The following is an 18,446-nucleotide window of genomic DNA, read 5'->3' on the forward strand; positions in this document are numbered from 1 at the left end:
TTGAGAAATATCAGGAATGGAAAATTTGTGCCTGCACACTATCAATTTATTCCTCTCTGAGAGTGCATTAGAAACGTCAGATTGCCGTCGGCAAAGACACAGAAAGAGCTCTGACGCTTTTTTAACTCACTTTATAAATTACATTTTGGAGTGCTTTGGCATGCTAATACCTGCTGCCACGGAGAGCAGACAGCGTTAATTATTTCTTATTGGGATCGGCGGCAATTATTTGCATATTTCATTTAGCTGTTATAGATGTTGCGGAGCAGGCAGGTGGGAGGGAGGAGAGTGGGGGCGGAGGAGGGGAGGTTTCACTTAGTCTCAACAAGTTTGGGATGAAAAGCAGAGATCCACTACACACTACACTGCAGTGTTCATTTAGTCTGATTTCAGTCATTTCCATCAGCCGCTGGAGATTATCGGTGATAATTAACAGCGTTAGATTTCAATGTGATGCAGAAAGGTCACAGAACACTTTTTAAGAACGCCAGTGAGAGCCATAAAGCATCAATTATGACATCATTTATACTCAATTGGCTTCGTGATGTGAGAACAACAGCAGCGCAAAGTCAAACTTTTTAGAAGCCTAATGGGGAAACCAAAGCATCACCCAACCAAAACAGATTCAAATCCAGTTCATTAGAAACAAACACACAACTTAACGGAAACCACAGAGCTGAAAGAGGAAGCAGCTCAATGAAATCAGTCTGAGCGAGAGCATGTAATGATAATGTAACACAGACACAGCTGAAGGTCACTGTTTATGATCAAAGTTAAACTGTGTTGTTGCTGTTTGAAAACTTTAAATTTTCATTTTGTGTTTTTTGAGATACTGTTTTTTTTACTGAAACTGAATTTTTTTTTAAATTTGAATTCAAATAATACCATGTATTCTTGTAAAATGAAGCCTCCAGCATAAAACCCTTCCTGTGTCTTTGTTTACACTCGATGTCTAAACAAGTATTTTTGCTGAAGTAATCCTGATATTGACCCTGAGGATAAAGCAACTCCCCCAAACTTCCTAACTTTAATCTTAATTTATGTAAAGTGCTTTGGTGGAGCAGGAGGAGCACTCTGATTGGCTCGATCAGGTATCAGGCAGGAGTCCAACACTCAGTAATGTGACTTAAAGAGCTTTAAAGAACCTGGGGTCAATATTTAAATGAGGAAGAGGAGGAGAAGAGAGAGGATTAATCTACGCACACATATGTGCACCTCCTCTCTTCATCCTACTCCTCCTTCACTCCCTGTGGTCCTCTTTTTCTCTCATGTGACTTTCCACATGAACTTTTCCAGGAACTTTCCTTCATTTCTCAACAAGAACCCAGAACCACTAGGACCATAACCATTTTTAGCAACTTTTCCAAGATCCTTATTTCCTAAATTCACCTCCTCGCCCCTCTCTGATCCCATGGACTCCCCATCTGCCTTATCATCATCACCACCTCTGTCTGTCTATCTCACCTCCCCTATCACCTTTTTCTCCCTGCTGACCACTTTCTTTCCACCTCTCCCTTTTGCTCTCGTCTTCTCCTGCCTCCTGTCTCCTGTCTCCTCTTCCACTTTCTCCTCATGTTCTCCTTTTCTCCCTTCTCCTCCTTTTCTCCTCTTCTCCGTCTCCCTTCCTCTCTTCCTTTTCTCCTCCTGTGTCTTTCTCCAATGTGTGGCCTGTAGTTTGTAATAGAGGCCCGGGGCCAACAAGCTGTCTCCACCAGCAACACTGATAAGACACACACACACACACACACACACACACACACAAAGGTATGTTAATGTTATTTAACTAGGTTCAACGTGTATGAAGTGTCACCTTGGAGGTCACTTACCATGTTTAACCTGAATATTTCTTGCTGTCTCACAAACACAAGCACACACATACAGTACACACACACGTGTCTGGAGGCTGTTTTATCCACTGACAGATAGAACCACAGGAAATTTGTCAATGAGCTGGTACTCTCTCTGTGTGTGTGTGTGTGTGTGTGTGTGTGTGTGTGTGTGTGTGTGTGTGTGTGTGTGTGTGTGTGAATGTGGAGTGATGAGTGACACTTCCAAAAACAGAGAAAAGACAGAAAACAGAAAACACTACATGTGTCAAAACATTTACTTGTATCTGTATTTTTCTGTGTGTGTGTGTGTGTGTGTGTGTGTGTGTGTGTGTGTGTGTGTGTGTGTGTGTGTGTGTGTGTGTGTGTGTGTGTGTATGTGTGTGTGAGAGAGAGCGAGAGAGAGAGAGAGAGTGTGTGTGCTCAGGGCTGTTTGGTTCAGCTCTCTAACAGGATTTGTGTCCCCCGTGTCCAAAGGAACATGGTCTAATCTTGACTCGTCACTCCCCCCTCCTCAGGGGAGATTTGGTAGGTTCCAGGTTTTTAGACTCCCAACCCCCCGATTTAACATATACATGAGGTGCTAGATTTGCGTTATCTTATGGGTTTCTGGTTGAGAGAGGTTGATGTACAGAAATCAAACACACCTTAAGAAGATTAGAAATACTGCACTGAAAAACTTTTTTAATGTGAATTACCTTGATCTTTAATTCCTTTAATTCAATTAACCAAATGTAGTTTATTGAATTAATTATTTTATATTATTGCATTAAATGTATTTACTTATTTAAATTTATTTCTGTATTTTTATTTGTATAATTCCATTACTACTAACTAACCTTAACTCAAATTAAAATTTCATTTAGATGTTTAAATGCCTGGAGTTGTTTTGCCTGATTTTAAAATGCTCCATCTTTCATTATTAGATATTTATGGATCCTGCGAGAGAGAGAAAGATTGTTACATCCATCAAAAGTCTCCATGGTGTATGTGTGGTTTAATAAGTTGTTATCTTTAGTTAACGTAAGATAACAGACGTTATTATACAGTTCTCTGTAATGCTTGATTCTGATTCTGGTCAATCACGGCATCGCATCGCTCTGTGAAAGCACCAGAACAAAATGGAAATCATATAAATCACAACTCCCATCTTGGAAGTCCTGCTGCCGACTGCCATTTCAAAAACATACGCTTACTGGTTACTGTTTGAGGAGCGATGTCACTTTATGTTGGGGTTAAGGTTCAGGTCACCACAGCACCTCAGTGTCTTTGCAGTGGAAACCATGTGAACAGATCTCAACACGGCTCCAACACCAGCCACAGTGAAGAAAGCATGTGTGATGGTTTAAGGACCTCTAGAAGATCTCTAAAGACCAACATTTGGTGAGTGATGATTACCCCAATTAACTTAGTTCTGAACTTTAGGAGAACCAAATGAGAGCTGTTAGAAACTACAAAGAGAAAAAAGATGCAAGTCATGAGATATTGTTCTATTAGTCTAAGGTGGAGAACTGTTTTCCCCTCAAAAGAGAAAATGTGAAAATATTTCCACTTACAGGAACTTCATTCATTTTGCCCACAATCTGCCCTGTTTTCATGTTAAAATCACTTTGGCAGACAAAAGCCTACGTGAGGAATGTTTCCTTCCAAAATGAGATTTGGAAGGAAACATTCCTCACTGATGAAGCAAATATTTGCTTCCTACAGATTCATCCTTTACCTGCCAGCGCTCCTTTATAGTTATGTGATGAAAGTACAGAGAAAGATTCAGATTCAGCAGCTGTCAGTGAACAACAACACATCCATTCACCTTTTCTCCAGCGTCTGCGTGTGTGTGTTAACAGTCTGTCCAATCCCTTGTAATGTGACAGACAAATCCTACTAAGCTGTTAAATATTACACTGCTTTCACACACTTGTATTAAACACCTTTCTACCTCTCTCTCTTTGTTTTTGTATTCGCTCGCCTGACCACCCACACACACACACACACACACACACACAGGTACATCCTCTTACTTATCTTCAGTCTTCAGTATGCAACAAACACTACAGATGTCATGATAAACTCTTCATACACACGCAATGAGTCTTTATCCAGAAACACACTGCAGATATGAAACAATATTCTGACACACACCTTGTTTCATCTCATATATGAATTGTCCGTGTGTGTGTGTGTGTGTGTGTGTGTGTGTGTGTGTGTCAGAGCGTGTGTGTGCCTGTGCCCTAATCCCCAGCGCTGGCCGTGTGTCGGGGCGTTATATTTGCTGGTATCAGTGTATCTTCTCTTCGCTGCCTAATCCCACCGCCCGCCTCTGATATTTCCTGACATTTACATGAATCTCGCCTCTCAAGAGGAACGGACAGAGGGAGGGGAGGATGGAGAGATGGATGAATAGATAGGCAGGAGAGAGAGAGATGGAGAGATAGAAGAGGGAAAGGAAATGTGGTGAAGGTAAATATTAGTAAAGAAAGTATAGGGAGCGAATGAATGGATGACTGAGGGCTGTAGGGATGGACGGGGAGAAGAAGGAGTGAAATATGAACAAAAGGGTGAATAGATGAAGAGAAAGGGAAGATGAACTGAAAAGGGGAAATGTGAATGATAAAGGACGGGGGAGGAAAGAGTTATGGATGGAAGAGGGAGAAGGAGAAAGGGAGGGAATGAGAAATGATAGGAGGGATGGAGAAAAGGACAAATACAGACAGGAGAGGAAGGAGAGAGGGTCGACATGGATGGAGGGACGAAAGATGGAGGGATGACGGAACACATAAAGGACAGAAAAGAAAGATGTTGGGAGGGGTGTTGGTTAGATAGATGAAAATAAAAAGCAGTGTGTTTAGATTCAGATCAACAAAATGGGACTTGAGGACATTGTCTCCTTCTTGTCAGCGGTCAGTGTCCCCGGCTTGTAGTCAGATACACTACAGTGTCTCAGACCAGCTCAGATGTCTCCAGTCATCAAGAACACAGACCAGAGGTGACATAATAGTATTTAAAAGTAAAGGTATTTAGTACAAATGTGTCCAAAAGTGTTACAGTCAGTACAGCTGCAGACCCATTCAGTAAATTACATTTTAACTGTCTTATTGGAGGCTGTGATATGTCATTTGCCTCAGCTCTTAATTGCACTAAAAATTAAGATTAAGGGGATGAATTATTAATACAAGTTGGTATTTAATCTTTTGTAATGAATAGTGGATCCACTGCTAATAAATATTGTACGAGCTCTCATAATTTGATACATTTATTCCAATTTGGCCTTTATTTTGCCCTTTAGTCAAGGTTACGTTCGGTTTTACATGAACACATGCGCAATCATATACTAACAAGCCATGAGTGCACTGAAAACACACACACACACACACACACAAACATATACACACATAAAAACAACTGCACTGTATTTACCTACCCTCTGCCCTTGGTCATTATTTTATTATCTTTTTACACAGGATCATAAACACACACCCACACACACACACACACAGAAACATGATTGTCTTAGATGACCTTGTAGCCCCCCCACCACACACACACACTTCGGTGTCTGTGGCAGTAATTAGGGCATGCATCTGATTGTCATTAAAGAGCGCTAGCGGATAATGACCACAGAGTAAAGCCACAGTAAGACGATTTTTGACTGCACATGTAATCATTTATGCAGAGGCTCAACGTGATCTTGACAGCGTGACAACAACGTGACAGTTGTTGCAGGCAAAAGATAAAAGGTCAAATTAGATTTTCAGTGTTTTCATACCGTAACTGAACCAGAGACAAAACTGTTACATTTGCAGCTTTTAACAGCTTCAGTTTAGTTTCACAATTTGATAAGAGAAACAAACATGTTGCCTTCAAACAGGAGAATGCAGCTCCCAGATTTAAATCGCAATTTTATACGTTGTTGTATCAACAGAAATACGTAAGTTAAATGAATATTTTTCCGTGTGTGTTGAAACATTTCTAGAGAGCTGTAGGTCTAATGACAAGGTGTGTGTGTGTGTGTGTGTGTGTGTGTGTGTGTGTGTGTGTGTGTGTGTGTGTGTGTGTGTGTGCGTGTGTGTGTGTGTGTGTGTGAAGACTCACAGAAGAGGAAGAATTCACAAATAGGAAAACAAGCGAGGAGGTACAAATCCTTCCATATATTCATAAGAATAGGGGGACCAAGAGAGACTTAAAATCCTCCATTTGAAATGAGAAAGTATTTCAAAATAACACCATATGTTTCTTGGAACTTGGAAGCACTCCTGGAAAAACATTTGACAATAAATTAATCTTACAAAATGAACAAATCAAAGACAATGATTAAACGCTGTATAGAATCTGACAGGATTGTCGGTGAGAATTGATTACAAATCAATATGTAACACATTTATGAGCAGCTTCCATGTCATGAAGGATTTCAAACTGCACAATAACCAACAACCTGCAAACTCATTAATGAGAAAGGAGGGTAAGAAGAGATGTGTGAGAAATATATCATTTTATTCTATTTTTCAGCAATATTGCTGCTGTCATGTCTTCCCTGTGATCTCTCATAATAAAAAGGATCACACTTCTCTGATCATTGCCCTCCTCCCTCCTCCTCACTAGAGCTCTCAGAGAGCCTGTGAGTGCTCAGTGCAGCATACAGTAAACTGGATGTGGAGGCTCTATTTCACTCATTAGCACCACAGATCATTACTAAATAAGAAGTTATGAAATAAAAATAAATGTCCAACAAGGAAGACATGGAAGGCTAAGACTAAAAACTAGTGACAGATAACACATTAAGGTTATTGTGCCAAAATGAATAATTAGTTAATGGATTGAGTTCATATTCCAGATAGTTGGTAGCTCTTATTTGGTCACTAAGTTGGTGATAAATGTATAGCAAATTGTAATGCAAAATAGATCAATTAGCTGCAATCCCTATTTTCCATTTGAAAACATTCAAAAAGCTTTGTGCTTTTATTTTGGCAGGTCCCTCATGTAAAAATTATTATCAGTTAAAGAACCCAGAATAAGAAGGATCACAGAAATAAACACCTACAGAGTCATTAAAAATATCAAAGAGATTGGTGAGATGTGTGATGGAAATGGTGCCGGTGTGTTTTTATGCTGCAAAGAGACAGAATTCAGACTTCAGCTCGTTGTTTGGAGGTTTTACGGATCAAAGCTTTAAGTGCAGAGGGAGATTCACTCAGGTAATGAATGGACTGTTAATGTGCTGCGGCCAAGCAGCTAATGGACACACACACCTATAAACACTTTTACATGCACACCGCTCACCAGACACACACAAGCACAAATACACACAAAAACTCAGATACACTTTCACAAGGACATACACACACACACACACACACACACACACACACACAGAGCGAGCGAGGGAGAGAGAGAGAGAGAGAGAGAGAGAGAGAGAGGGGTGGTAGCTGGTTAATGGTTGTCACTGTTGACTGATCACAGTGATCAGGCTGCTGCAGCTCTAATTGCAACTAAACAATCTGAAAACAACCACGACCACTTTTACTGGAGGGGGAGAGAAAGAAGAGGACAAGGAAAGGAGAAATGAGAGGTAGAGGGGACAGAGGACAGGAAGGAGAGGAGAAAGCCGTAAAAGAGTTGGAGAGAATAAGGGGGAGGATGAGACAAGGAGGACAGCAGGAGGACAAGGAGGTGAAGGGGGAAAAGGAAGTGGAGCCAGGCAGGGAAGAGGTGATGAATGTGACAATAAATGAGAAATTTAAAAAAAGAGGGGACGATTGGCTTACATGTGGGAAAGAGAAAGAGAAAGAGAAAGAAGGCTAAACCCTGAAAAGGAAGGAGGGGGGAAAGTAAAGGTGAGGGAGGAAGAAATTAAGAATGAAAGGGAGCATTGAAGGAGCCTTCTCCTCCAACGGCCAGTTGTGCAATAAGACAGACAGACAGACAGACAGACAGACAGACAGACAGACAGACAGACAGACAGACAGACAGACAGACAGAGACTAATGTTTGAAGAATTTCAAATGGGAAAGTAGAAAGGATGGAACATAAAGGGTTAATACAGAGACAGTACGGAGTCACATATACAGGAAGAAAAGAAGAAAGAAGTGAAAAATGAGTGGAATGTCTGAAGGAAGGAGAGAAGGAAGCAGAGATGGAACACAGACAGACGAATAAAAACCCAAGAAGGAAAACAGGAAATGAAAGAATGAAGAGAGAACTTGAGGGTAGAGGGCAGAATACCAACAAAGAGGGATGTTTCAAAGTTTCTTTAGTCTTGAGTGTGTGTGAGGAGAATATCATACACATACACACATGGAACAAGGGTCACAAGGTGTGTGTAAGAGTGAGAACACATTTAATTGACCACATCCAGCATATTGACAATTAGCCAATAAGAATTCAGAAACAAACCAGGTTGTTAATTGGAATGCAATTGTCTGTGTGTCCGTGTGTGCGTGTGTGTGTGTGTGTGTGTGTGTGTGTGTGTGTGTGTGTGTGTGTGTGTGTGTGTGTGTGTGTGTGTGCGCGCGTGTGTGTGCGTGTGTGTGTGTGTGTGGTTGAGGAAAAAAAACAAAAAAACAAATAGAATAACACACTGTTTCTTTACCTTGAGTCCATCTTCAGGACAATGCTGATTGGTGGATGGGTCCTCCGAAGCCTGCACACTCTCATGTGATTGGCCAGTATTGAGGAGGCGGGCCTGGATGCAGCGGAGGGCACGGAGCATCCAACCGTGCTGGCGCCGGATCTGTCGCTGGAGCTGATCCCATTGGTTGGAAACCATATGGAGGATATCCTTCAGACCTGCAGCAGACAACACAGAGAGAGAGAGAGAGGGAGAGAGAGAGAGAGAGAGAGAGAGAGAGAGAGAGAGAGAGAGAGAGAGAGAGAGAGCACTTCACTTCATTGTTCATTGTCACTTGATATTGTGTCCTTTGTTTTCCATGTTTCAAATGTGTTATGGGAACCCCTCCATTATTGTATATTATGCTGTAGAAATTCACACATTAGTAATTGCAGAGTGATGTCACAGTCATATTCACCGCATCAACAGCTGGATGCACTAGACTAGCTACTACTGGCTACGGCTATGGCATCCAACAGCAACAAAAGAAGTCCAATTGTCAAATCAGCAGAACAAACAGAAGTCTCCTAACTTATAAATGCCATGTGACAAAAGTGAAAATGGTTATGATTACTGTAAACACAACAAGAAGAGTGAGAGAGAGGGAGAGAGAGGAAATAGCAGTAGAAATAGCTGAAAGTCATAAGAGTTTCGTGCTCAATCCATCATCACTTATTCAACAAATACTGTACATTTCCATTTGAGAAGCACATATCACCACTAATCAACACACTATTATTCTCTCTCTCTCCCTCTCTCTCTCTCTCTCACTCTCTCTCCCTCTATCTCTCTCTGTATCTCTCTCTCTCTCTCTCTCTCTCTCCCTCTCTCTCTCTCTCTCCCTCTCTCTCCCTCTATCTCTCTCTGTATCTCTCTCTCTCACTCTCTCTCTCTCTCTCTCTCTACCTCTATCTCTCTCTGTATCTCTCTCTCTCTCTCTCTCTCTCTCTCTCTCTACCTCTATCTCTCTCTGTATCTCTCTCTCTCTCTCTTTCTCTCTCTCTCTCTCTCTCTCTACCTCTATCTCTCTCTGTATCGCTCTCTCTCACTCTCTCTGTCTTTCTCCGTATCTCTCTCCTCTCTCTCTCCCTCACTCTCTCTTGCTCACTCTCTCTCTGCTACATTCATATTCTTCTCTCTGAAGGTCACTCTGTTAATCCAAATATTAATAATGAATGGAACAGAGTTGGGGCTTGGCTATGGCCACATGTGTGTATGTGTGTGTGCGTGTGTGTGTATGCGTACCTATGCGTACCTGATTTGTGGGAATTGATGACGGTGAGCAGCACTCTGCCTTCCTCCAGGACACTCTCCTTCAGTGCACTGTGGCTATCCACATTCAGCTTGAAACTCTGAAACACACAGACACACACAGGGAGAGATCAGCATCAGCCTCTCCACACATCACACTAAAAAACAGCGACAAATGTATACACATAAGTAGAATACAGCCACAAGTGTCAATAAGTAGGGTACAATTTGACAATTTAATGGATGAACAGTTTTACTCAACTTTGTACTCAACTTTGTGTGTTGTGGGTGAACAATTTTCAATATCAAAAAATCCAACATATGGATTAATATCAAACCATGAGGCAAAATTTGTTGTAGGCTGTGAAAGCTTTTCCCCCAAAAAATTAAAATTGGCATGAATAGGCGTGAGACAGACCCAACAAGATAAAATACCACAGCAACTATAGACATAATACAATGCAGTAGTGCCATGTGATGTTGTGCCAAACGTGAAAACAATTTGTAGTACATGGAGGCTGAAGCACAGAGGGGATGCCACAAAGTTCATTTGCATTATATTTAATTTAACAAAATAAGTTGAGAAAAGATATGCAGAATAGATTTAGCAAAACCACAACTTCACCATAATCCTTGTATCTGTTTTTAAAAACAACTGAAAATCAAGCTACACCAATGTGTCACCAATCTGTAGCACAACACTAACATAACTCCAACAAAACATACTGGTGTATTGCTACAACAGAAAAACAGTGTAATTCAAATACACCATTAACATACCACCAACAACACCAATACAACGTCCCTGAGAGATCAAACACTAATGCTAACACTAACCCTGCACAGCTACACTAATGGATCACCAGCTCTAGTCTAATGACGGCACAATGCTACGACGCACAAAGCACAAAGCCATCACAACTCTCAAACACCATGGTGAAAACATAATATTCACAAAATGACGAGAGAATATTACACAACACAAACAGCTGAACATCATCAATGCAGCAAATGTTCAACAATAAACGCCAAAGGATTCCACTTCCATTGATTTCAAGCTGCATGAGTGAAGGCTGCAGGGGAGCTTTGGGTCATCACTGCACTACCCACAAACCTGTTTCCCAGGGGTGTTCCCCATCCAGGAGCTTTCAACTCGATTGGTTCTGATAATAGATTTCTCTCTCTCTCTCTCTCCCTCTCTCAGTGTGTGTGTGTGTGTGTGTGTGTGTGTGATCATTGTCTAAGGAGCGGTACTTACATCTCCCTTGGGACAGAATACAGACAGGGAGAGAAAGAGGGGGTGATGGTGATACTGTGTATAAGAATATAGACTTACAGATGTGTGGTTGAAGCAGGAGGGAAAATTGAGCGAAAGTGACAGAAGATGGATGGATGGAAAAATGGATGGATGGATGGCAAGCAGCACACAGCAGCCTGAGGCCATGTTGGATGATTCTCCTCTCAGATCTCTGAACACAATGCTATACACTATTACAGTCTGTTCTGATCTGAGCGTGTGTGTGTGTGTGTGTGTATGCGTGCATGCGTGCGTGCGTGCGTGCGTGCGTGCGTGCGTGCGTGCGTGCGTGCGTGCGTGCGTGCGTGCGTGCGTGCGTGCGTGCGTGCGTGCGTGCGTGCGTGCGTGCGTGCGTGCGTGTGTGTGTTTTTGTACTAAAGCCTGTTAAGGTGCTTGAGCCTGGGTGCATCAGACATCCTGCTGTATTGCACTGGGAAACACACACACACGTTATATATGTAGTTTTCTCAGCATAATATTAAGGGGGGAAGATGTTCAATATGACAAACTAGTAAAATGGAACAGGGACAATGAATGGACCAGAGAGCAACGCTGCCATAGACAACAGACACAGACTGACTTTTTTTATCACAGTTTAACTAAATGGAATCCAGACTAAAACATTCAATAAATAGCTGTTTTTAGGCCCACAGTGGCTGAATCCGCCTGTGTCTGCATCTACGCCTCAGACGGTCCTTCATCCACAATGAAGGATAGATGAGCGGCAGCATCAGTCAACACATGACAAGGTCAGGCCTCCACACCACCAATATTTATGGAGTAGGATACACACGGTGGAGACGGATAGGGCACCTTTGATTTAATCCTTCCAGGCAAGCATTGACAGCTGTGGGTCAGAGAAACTGAACTGGATTTTTTTTTGCCCAAAATGTGATTTATATATCAAGTATAACATTTAGCTTTACCAAGATGCAGTTTCCAAATTGATGGGTGATTGAGTGTAATTATGTAGATGCAGATTATCTGTCCAACCGACCAAAGCTCATGACCCTAGAAAGAAATTTGCCACAATGAGTTCCCCTGATAGGGTGTCTCAGACTAAAGGAAGGAACTCACGGTAGAACTGCTGCTCCTTCCTTCATGGACGCACACTCTCCTCACTGGACACTTCTGATATCAAACTGGCCACATCTTTGTTGATGAGATCCTCTTACTGGATCAGGGCCCAGTTGCTCTATGTATATGTTCCTGTATTGTTACACACTGTATGTTTGTCTCCACCTATGGTTCCTATGTCAAACCTTGGCTCTTTGTGATGGGGGAATGAGGGGAATCTCTCAATGTATTGTCCCTTCCAAGGTTGCCTCTGTAAAGCCCTTTGAGACATTGTATGCCATTTAAAAAGAAACATGATTAGGGTGGCATTGGCATCTGATCAGGATGTCCCCTGGATGGCTCCCTGACAAAATACTCCAGACATATACAACAAGAGAGACCACGGGGCAGATTATACTATATATCCCCTGTATGCCTCACATTCCACCCAGAACTACTGGAGGGCATGGCAAAGGAGAGGAGCATCTGGGCTCCATTGCTTAACATGACACAGGTATGAGGTGGAGGATGGATGGATGGATGGATGGATGCATGGATGCATGGATGCATGGATGGATGGATGGATGGATGGATGGATGGATGGATGGATGGATGGATGGATGGATGGATGAATGATGGTAGGTACAAGGTTGTTCCAAGGTCATGATAATGTGTTGTTGTTTTTTTGTAACAGAATCTGGAGTGACAAGTGAAACCACCAGTAGATGTCAGAGATGTTTTAGATAGAAAACAGACTGGAGTGGTCTAGATGGACTGCAACGATCAGCGTGACATTGAGTTTGCGTAAACATGTAAGGTGTTAGATGCTTAAGTTTCTCTTGTGCACAAGGTCAAAGGTGAAGGTAATAAGGCCCAGAAGACTTCATTCTTGAAACACCAAGTCAAGTGAATGAAACAGATTGACACAGGAGTGTGCATTTGACAATTTGTATCTGCATTTTTTAAGAACACAGATTTGAAGATCTGAAAGGGATTAACAGTAATGGCAGCACTATAAAAACATCTCTTTATTTAGGTATTCATGACAATTGATCTCTATGCCTACTTTCTTTTACAGAATATACCAAACTCCGACTCTCACTGCTACAGCGAGTGCTAAGCTACATGTTTTTCTTTCTCTGAAATGAAACTCTCATTTCTCTAAACAGCTTTCAAACATCACATCCAGATAGCAGTGACACTCAGCCTTACACATCACGTCTCACAGATAAAAAAATAAAATGTCACTTTAAACACAAACCGTCAGCTCCGTCACTCTGTAACGCTCTCACAAACACAATCATATATCAATATTATCAAAATAAAACATGACTGCATTCTGCAATCATTACCACCCTGCAAACATCATAAATTACTTCAAATCTTGCGGCTGATTGAGTAATTTTACAGACGGCGCAGCCACTCTGCCCTACATAATTTCCTGATAAGCTGCTGAAATACCTCACAGCTAATAAACATAAAGTACATCTATCAGCGCTACAGAAAACACAGCATGACTGTCTGCGTATCAGGAATATGGCCGCTGATGTGAGGAATGAATTAGGTGGTGCAGATTAGCCGGGCTATCGGAGAGCGGTCGTATTTCAGCACCTTATTCCAGCAGCAATTCAGCTCCGTTTCCTCCATTTAATATATTGAGAGCATAGAATCGATAAGAGAACAGCCAGCCATCAATCACAGCATGATAAGGCATGCAGAGCAGTTCTGCTATATGCATGTCAGGCAGATGGCATTCTGTGTGTGCGTGCGTGTGAGAGAGAGAGAGAGAGAGAGAGAGAGAGAGAGAGAGAGAGAGAGAGAGAGAGAGGCATTGAGAGAGAGAGTGAAACAGACATAGAGAGGAAAAAGACGGAAGAGTGAAAGTGAGAACGAAAGGGACAGACAAAGTGAAAGGGAGAGAGAGAGAGGCGGAAAGAGAGTGTGTGAGACACAGAACGAGAGTGAAACAGCCAGAGAGAGTGAGTGGAAGAGACAGAGTAAAAGTTACAGAGAGAGAGAGAGAGTGAAGGAGAGTGAAAGAAACAAAGAGTGTGAAAGAGAAAGAGAAAATGAGACAGGGAGGGAGAAAGAGAGTGTGAAAGTTATACAGAGAGAGTGAAAATGTGAAAGAGCCATAGAGAAAGAGAGAGAGAGAAAGAGATGTGACAGAGGGAAAACTAGATTAAAGATGTTCTAATAAATATAATTGAGTCATTACACTGTTAGCTCTGTCCAAAGTCATTCTAGATACTATCGATTGATACGATTACCTCAGTCTGCACCTGCACACTTTCACTATGAAACCACAATCGTTACATAAGCAGGATGTGTCTTTGCATCATCTTGCTGAATTAAGCAGGTCTAGACACCATGTTGCTCCAGAATGCACATGTACTCTTCAGCATTAATGGAGCCTTCACAGATATGCCATGTTACCTAAACTATGGTCGATAACAAATCCACATACCGGGATGGGTCCTGGCTTTTAAACTTTGTGTTACTGACATCAGGGTGATTCTTTTCCTCTTTGGTCATACGAACACAACGTTCATTACTTCCTTAACCAATCTGAAAGGTGGACTTATCAGCCCACAGTACAGTTTTCCACAGTACATCAGTCCACTCAAATCCAGAGGAGTCTTCAGTGATCCGTAGATGTTGTTAATACTGTATATGGCTTCCTCTTTATGTAGTACAGTCTTAACTTGTATTTGAGATGCAGCGACGAAACGTGTTTGGTGTTATGGTTTTCCAAAGTATCCCTGAGCTCATGAGATGACATCTATCACAGAAGCATCCTGGTTTTTATTTCAGTGCTGTCTGAGTGAAATAAGTCGTGTTTTTCTGCGTTGAGACGTCTCTGGATTCTGTCTTTTAATAATATTATGGACTGTAGATTCTGAAATCCCTAATTTGCAGTTTTCAAACTGTTACTCGAGACTTTCTCGGATGCTCATTGTATACCACAGCCTGATTGCATCACCTGTTACCAATTAACCTGTGGAATGGTTTTTTTACATTCCCAGTCTGACACTGTCCCTATCATCTTTTTTTAAATGTGTTGCAGGCATCAACATTTGAATCAGTTAAATCAGTAAAGTTGATTAGTTAAAACTAAATTAGTTAAAAGTATCCTGTATTTGTACAGTTTGCAGTATAAGTCAAAGAGAATTTTCAAACCACTGCTTTCTTTATTTAATTGCATTTTGAGACACTCTCTCAACTGGGAAACTGAATCCTTTTGAGGTTTTTTACTAGTTCAAACTATATCAGAAACCTTGGAAGACTTTGACTCGTTTTTGAGATTTTGTTTTTGACTTGATACACTAAATGATTAAGTAATAATCAAATCAATAACTGATGATGAACATGATAATATCCTGAAATGACAGTGATCATTGCTGTACACGCACAAGCTCCTACAAGTGCTCTGATGCAGGACTATCCATGATAAAAACTGAAGTTATGGTCGCAACTTATTAAAGCATGGGAATGTGATCATAATCCTCTGTAATATTATCATCATCATCATCATCATCCTCATCCTCATCATCATAATATTATAATTATTGTTGTTATGCATTATAAGTGCTGTTTTTATTAAACTCTCCTCTTCTGTAAAATAAAATTCAGATCTAGCCAAAACATGTATTGGGCATGGCCATGTTCAGTGTAAATGTGGCAGCAGAGTCCTCTCCTACTTTAAAAGTCAAACTATCTGCTTAAATAGTAAAAGCGGCAGTTGGATTATGGGAATTCTCAGCGTCTGTGGCCGATGGCTTAAAAAAGCTATAACTCCCTGTCCTGATTAACATACACACACCAGGAGAAATAGATGAGGTGCTTCAAAGCCTGAGTGATCAGATTTCCTGTTAGCATTAGCATATTAGCCTGGAGCGAAGGGGAGCATAACCTCAAAAGCCTACCTGATATCATTTACCTTTTAGCATTAGCATATTAGCGAGACGCTAAGAGGTATGCCGGGCTGATACAGAGATGACATTGAGGTTTGACATTGAGTTTGTGTATCGAGCTGGCCAGACAGACAGGCACTCACACACACACACACACACACACACACACACACACACGCACACACACACACACACAGCAGAGAGGGTTGGGTTGATGAGACATGATATGATCAAAGAGTCTTTGTAATAATGGTAATAATGATGATCAAATTGTCTCCATTCAGACAGAGCGGAGAGAAACTACAAGCCGTTTTCCCCAAAGGGTGTGTGTGTGTGTGTGTGTGTGTGTGTGTGTGTCTTCTCCCAAGCTTCCTCTCGCTCTCTTTTCCTGCTCACAACATTTAAATAAGGTAATAAAGCAAAAACTAAATGCTCTGACTCACTCTTCTTCCACCTACTTCCTGTCTCTCTTCTCACTCCTCTTACTCCATCATTCTCCTCATCTCTTATTCCACCATTCTTCTATCTCTGTTTTCACTCTTCCTAAAAATCTTTTCTCCTCTCTGCAACTTCCTCCCCCTTTTTTCTTGTATCTCCTTCTTCATCTGTAAATTTGCTCTCCCTCATCTTTCTCCCTCTGCTCCTCTCTCTCCTCCCATGTGTTCAGCTTAAAGCTTTTTCAGGATTTGTAACACCTTCACAAAATGATAAAGGAAATACTGTGTGAAACTTGATAGATGAGACATAGATCCTACGATGGAGGTTAGCAAATCAGAGTTTTTATTTTTTTTTAAATGTATTAAATGCCTTGAATCCATTAAGTTTGGATTTTTTGGACAGCCTTATCTCCTGCAGCTACTAACCTACTAAACTCTCACCTGTCATTTGAATCTAGCGATTTTCTGTAAATCAATTTCTGGATTAAGGTCTACTGACAATGAGCAATGAGGGAAGTCTTACAAGTTCACTGCATAACACTTTACATAAGATGGGATAATCAAATATAAGTCATAATCTGTGTCACGATTCTGACAATGAATGTACTGTACATCTGAAAATGTCAAAATTGAATCACAAACTGAAGTTGGTCACAAGATGGATAAATTAAACCTTCGATGGACGTGTCAATTTTGGGTTGAGAAGCAAAAATTGAATCACCATTTCAGTGTTTTGTTTGTGATAGGCCATGTCATCATTTTCATCCAAACTAATCATCCAAATTACCATTCACTTGCAAGGTATGTGGGGTCTATAGAAGGGATCTTAATGGATCCAAAGAGCATGAAGAGAAGCATGTTAAACAGCACTCTGCACCAACTTCTGAGTTTAGTTTGATACTAATACTCTATGTTCACTATTCAGAAAGTGTTTTCCTATAACATCTGTATTTTTTCATGGATTGCTTTCCAATAGAACCTTCCAGGTGCCTTCCAGAACAACCCCAAAATGTAAAGCCTAAGACAAGAGCAACTGGTTCAGGGCATATGTCTGGTCATCTATATTTAATGAGTTGAGTATTAGACATTAGAACGATTATCAAGAAACATTGCCACATAACACAGAGTCACATTTCATTGGGGCGACACTTTTAAAGATAAATGGGTCCATGCTGACATGTACAGTATGTGCCACCTAATATGAACACTTTATCAAAAACTACGTTAAGTTAATTGTCCTTGTAGTAATTGTGTTTAGAGAGTTTTGTCCTTACTGCTATTAAAGGCAAAAATGTGATTAAGCTGTATACGTGCACAGAATCTTTCATTCCATCATTCTTAGAGTACACATGACGTGTTGCATAGTGGAAGTATGAAGTGAGTCTGCCCACTGAGGAAATGTATACAGATGGAGCACAAGCTGATTAAGATGTTTAGAATACATCGATTTACAATTACATAATCTAAGTCTGTTACTCATAGTAAGTTTACTTTCATTCATGACAATTTCAAACATATTAAGATGTATGTATGACATTTGAAACTATTTACTGCCTGAATCGCAGAAACTGAATTTTAGCGCATGCAAACACACACATTTGCTTGCCCACTTAAAATATGATCTCCCTCCCATCAAATCTGGTCTAAAATGGTATGTTACAGTCAAAAGGCTATTAGGGCAGATTCTTTCAGCACACATCGTATAGAACGCTAACTGTGTGTGCTTGTCAAGGGCTTTCCTAAGTGGAAATGTTTGCTGCAGAAAAATTAAAAATATGGAACTTAGAATGTCTCTGACAAATTTTCTGGTACTTTCTATCTTTTTAATGAAGTGTATTTAATTAACTGTGTCTGTTTTCTATCCTGTATGGACCAATGATTCTCAAATAAAGACTGAATTATTTTCGATGGAGGGCTGCACACTACATTACTTTCCTGATCTTGACTGTAAGAAAGTGCACAGTGTGTTAGAGTAGCACCCTCTGAACGCAAAAGGTCCCCCACTGTACAGAAGAAAGGGTTTCAAAGGGTTAAGTTTATGGTAAGGGTTTAAGTAAGGCTTAA

General features: G+C 40.9%; 1 protein-coding gene across 1 annotated transcript in view; it reads right to left on the minus strand.

Moving 5' to 3' along the window:
* The window catches only part of akap6 (A kinase (PRKA) anchor protein 6), a 149,396-nt gene that overhangs the window by 92,439 nt on the left and 38,511 nt on the right, over positions 1–18,446 (minus strand). Inside the window, exons 11-12 of the mRNA XM_076166027.1 lie at positions 9,683–9,779; positions 8,410–8,606 (exon numbers count right to left, since the gene is read on the minus strand). Coding sequence (XP_076022142.1) covers positions 8,410–8,606; positions 9,683–9,779 — 294 coding nt within the window. The remainder of the gene's footprint in view (positions 1–8,409; positions 8,607–9,682; positions 9,780–18,446) is intronic.

Source organism: Genypterus blacodes, unplaced genomic scaffold, assembly GCF_046128005.1.
Source record: "Genypterus blacodes isolate CSIRO-AG114 ecotype Tasmania unplaced genomic scaffold, CSIRO-AGI_Gbla_v1 ptg000154l_1, whole genome shotgun sequence".
Taxonomy (NCBI): Eukaryota; Metazoa; Chordata; class Actinopteri; order Ophidiiformes; family Ophidiidae; genus Genypterus; species Genypterus blacodes.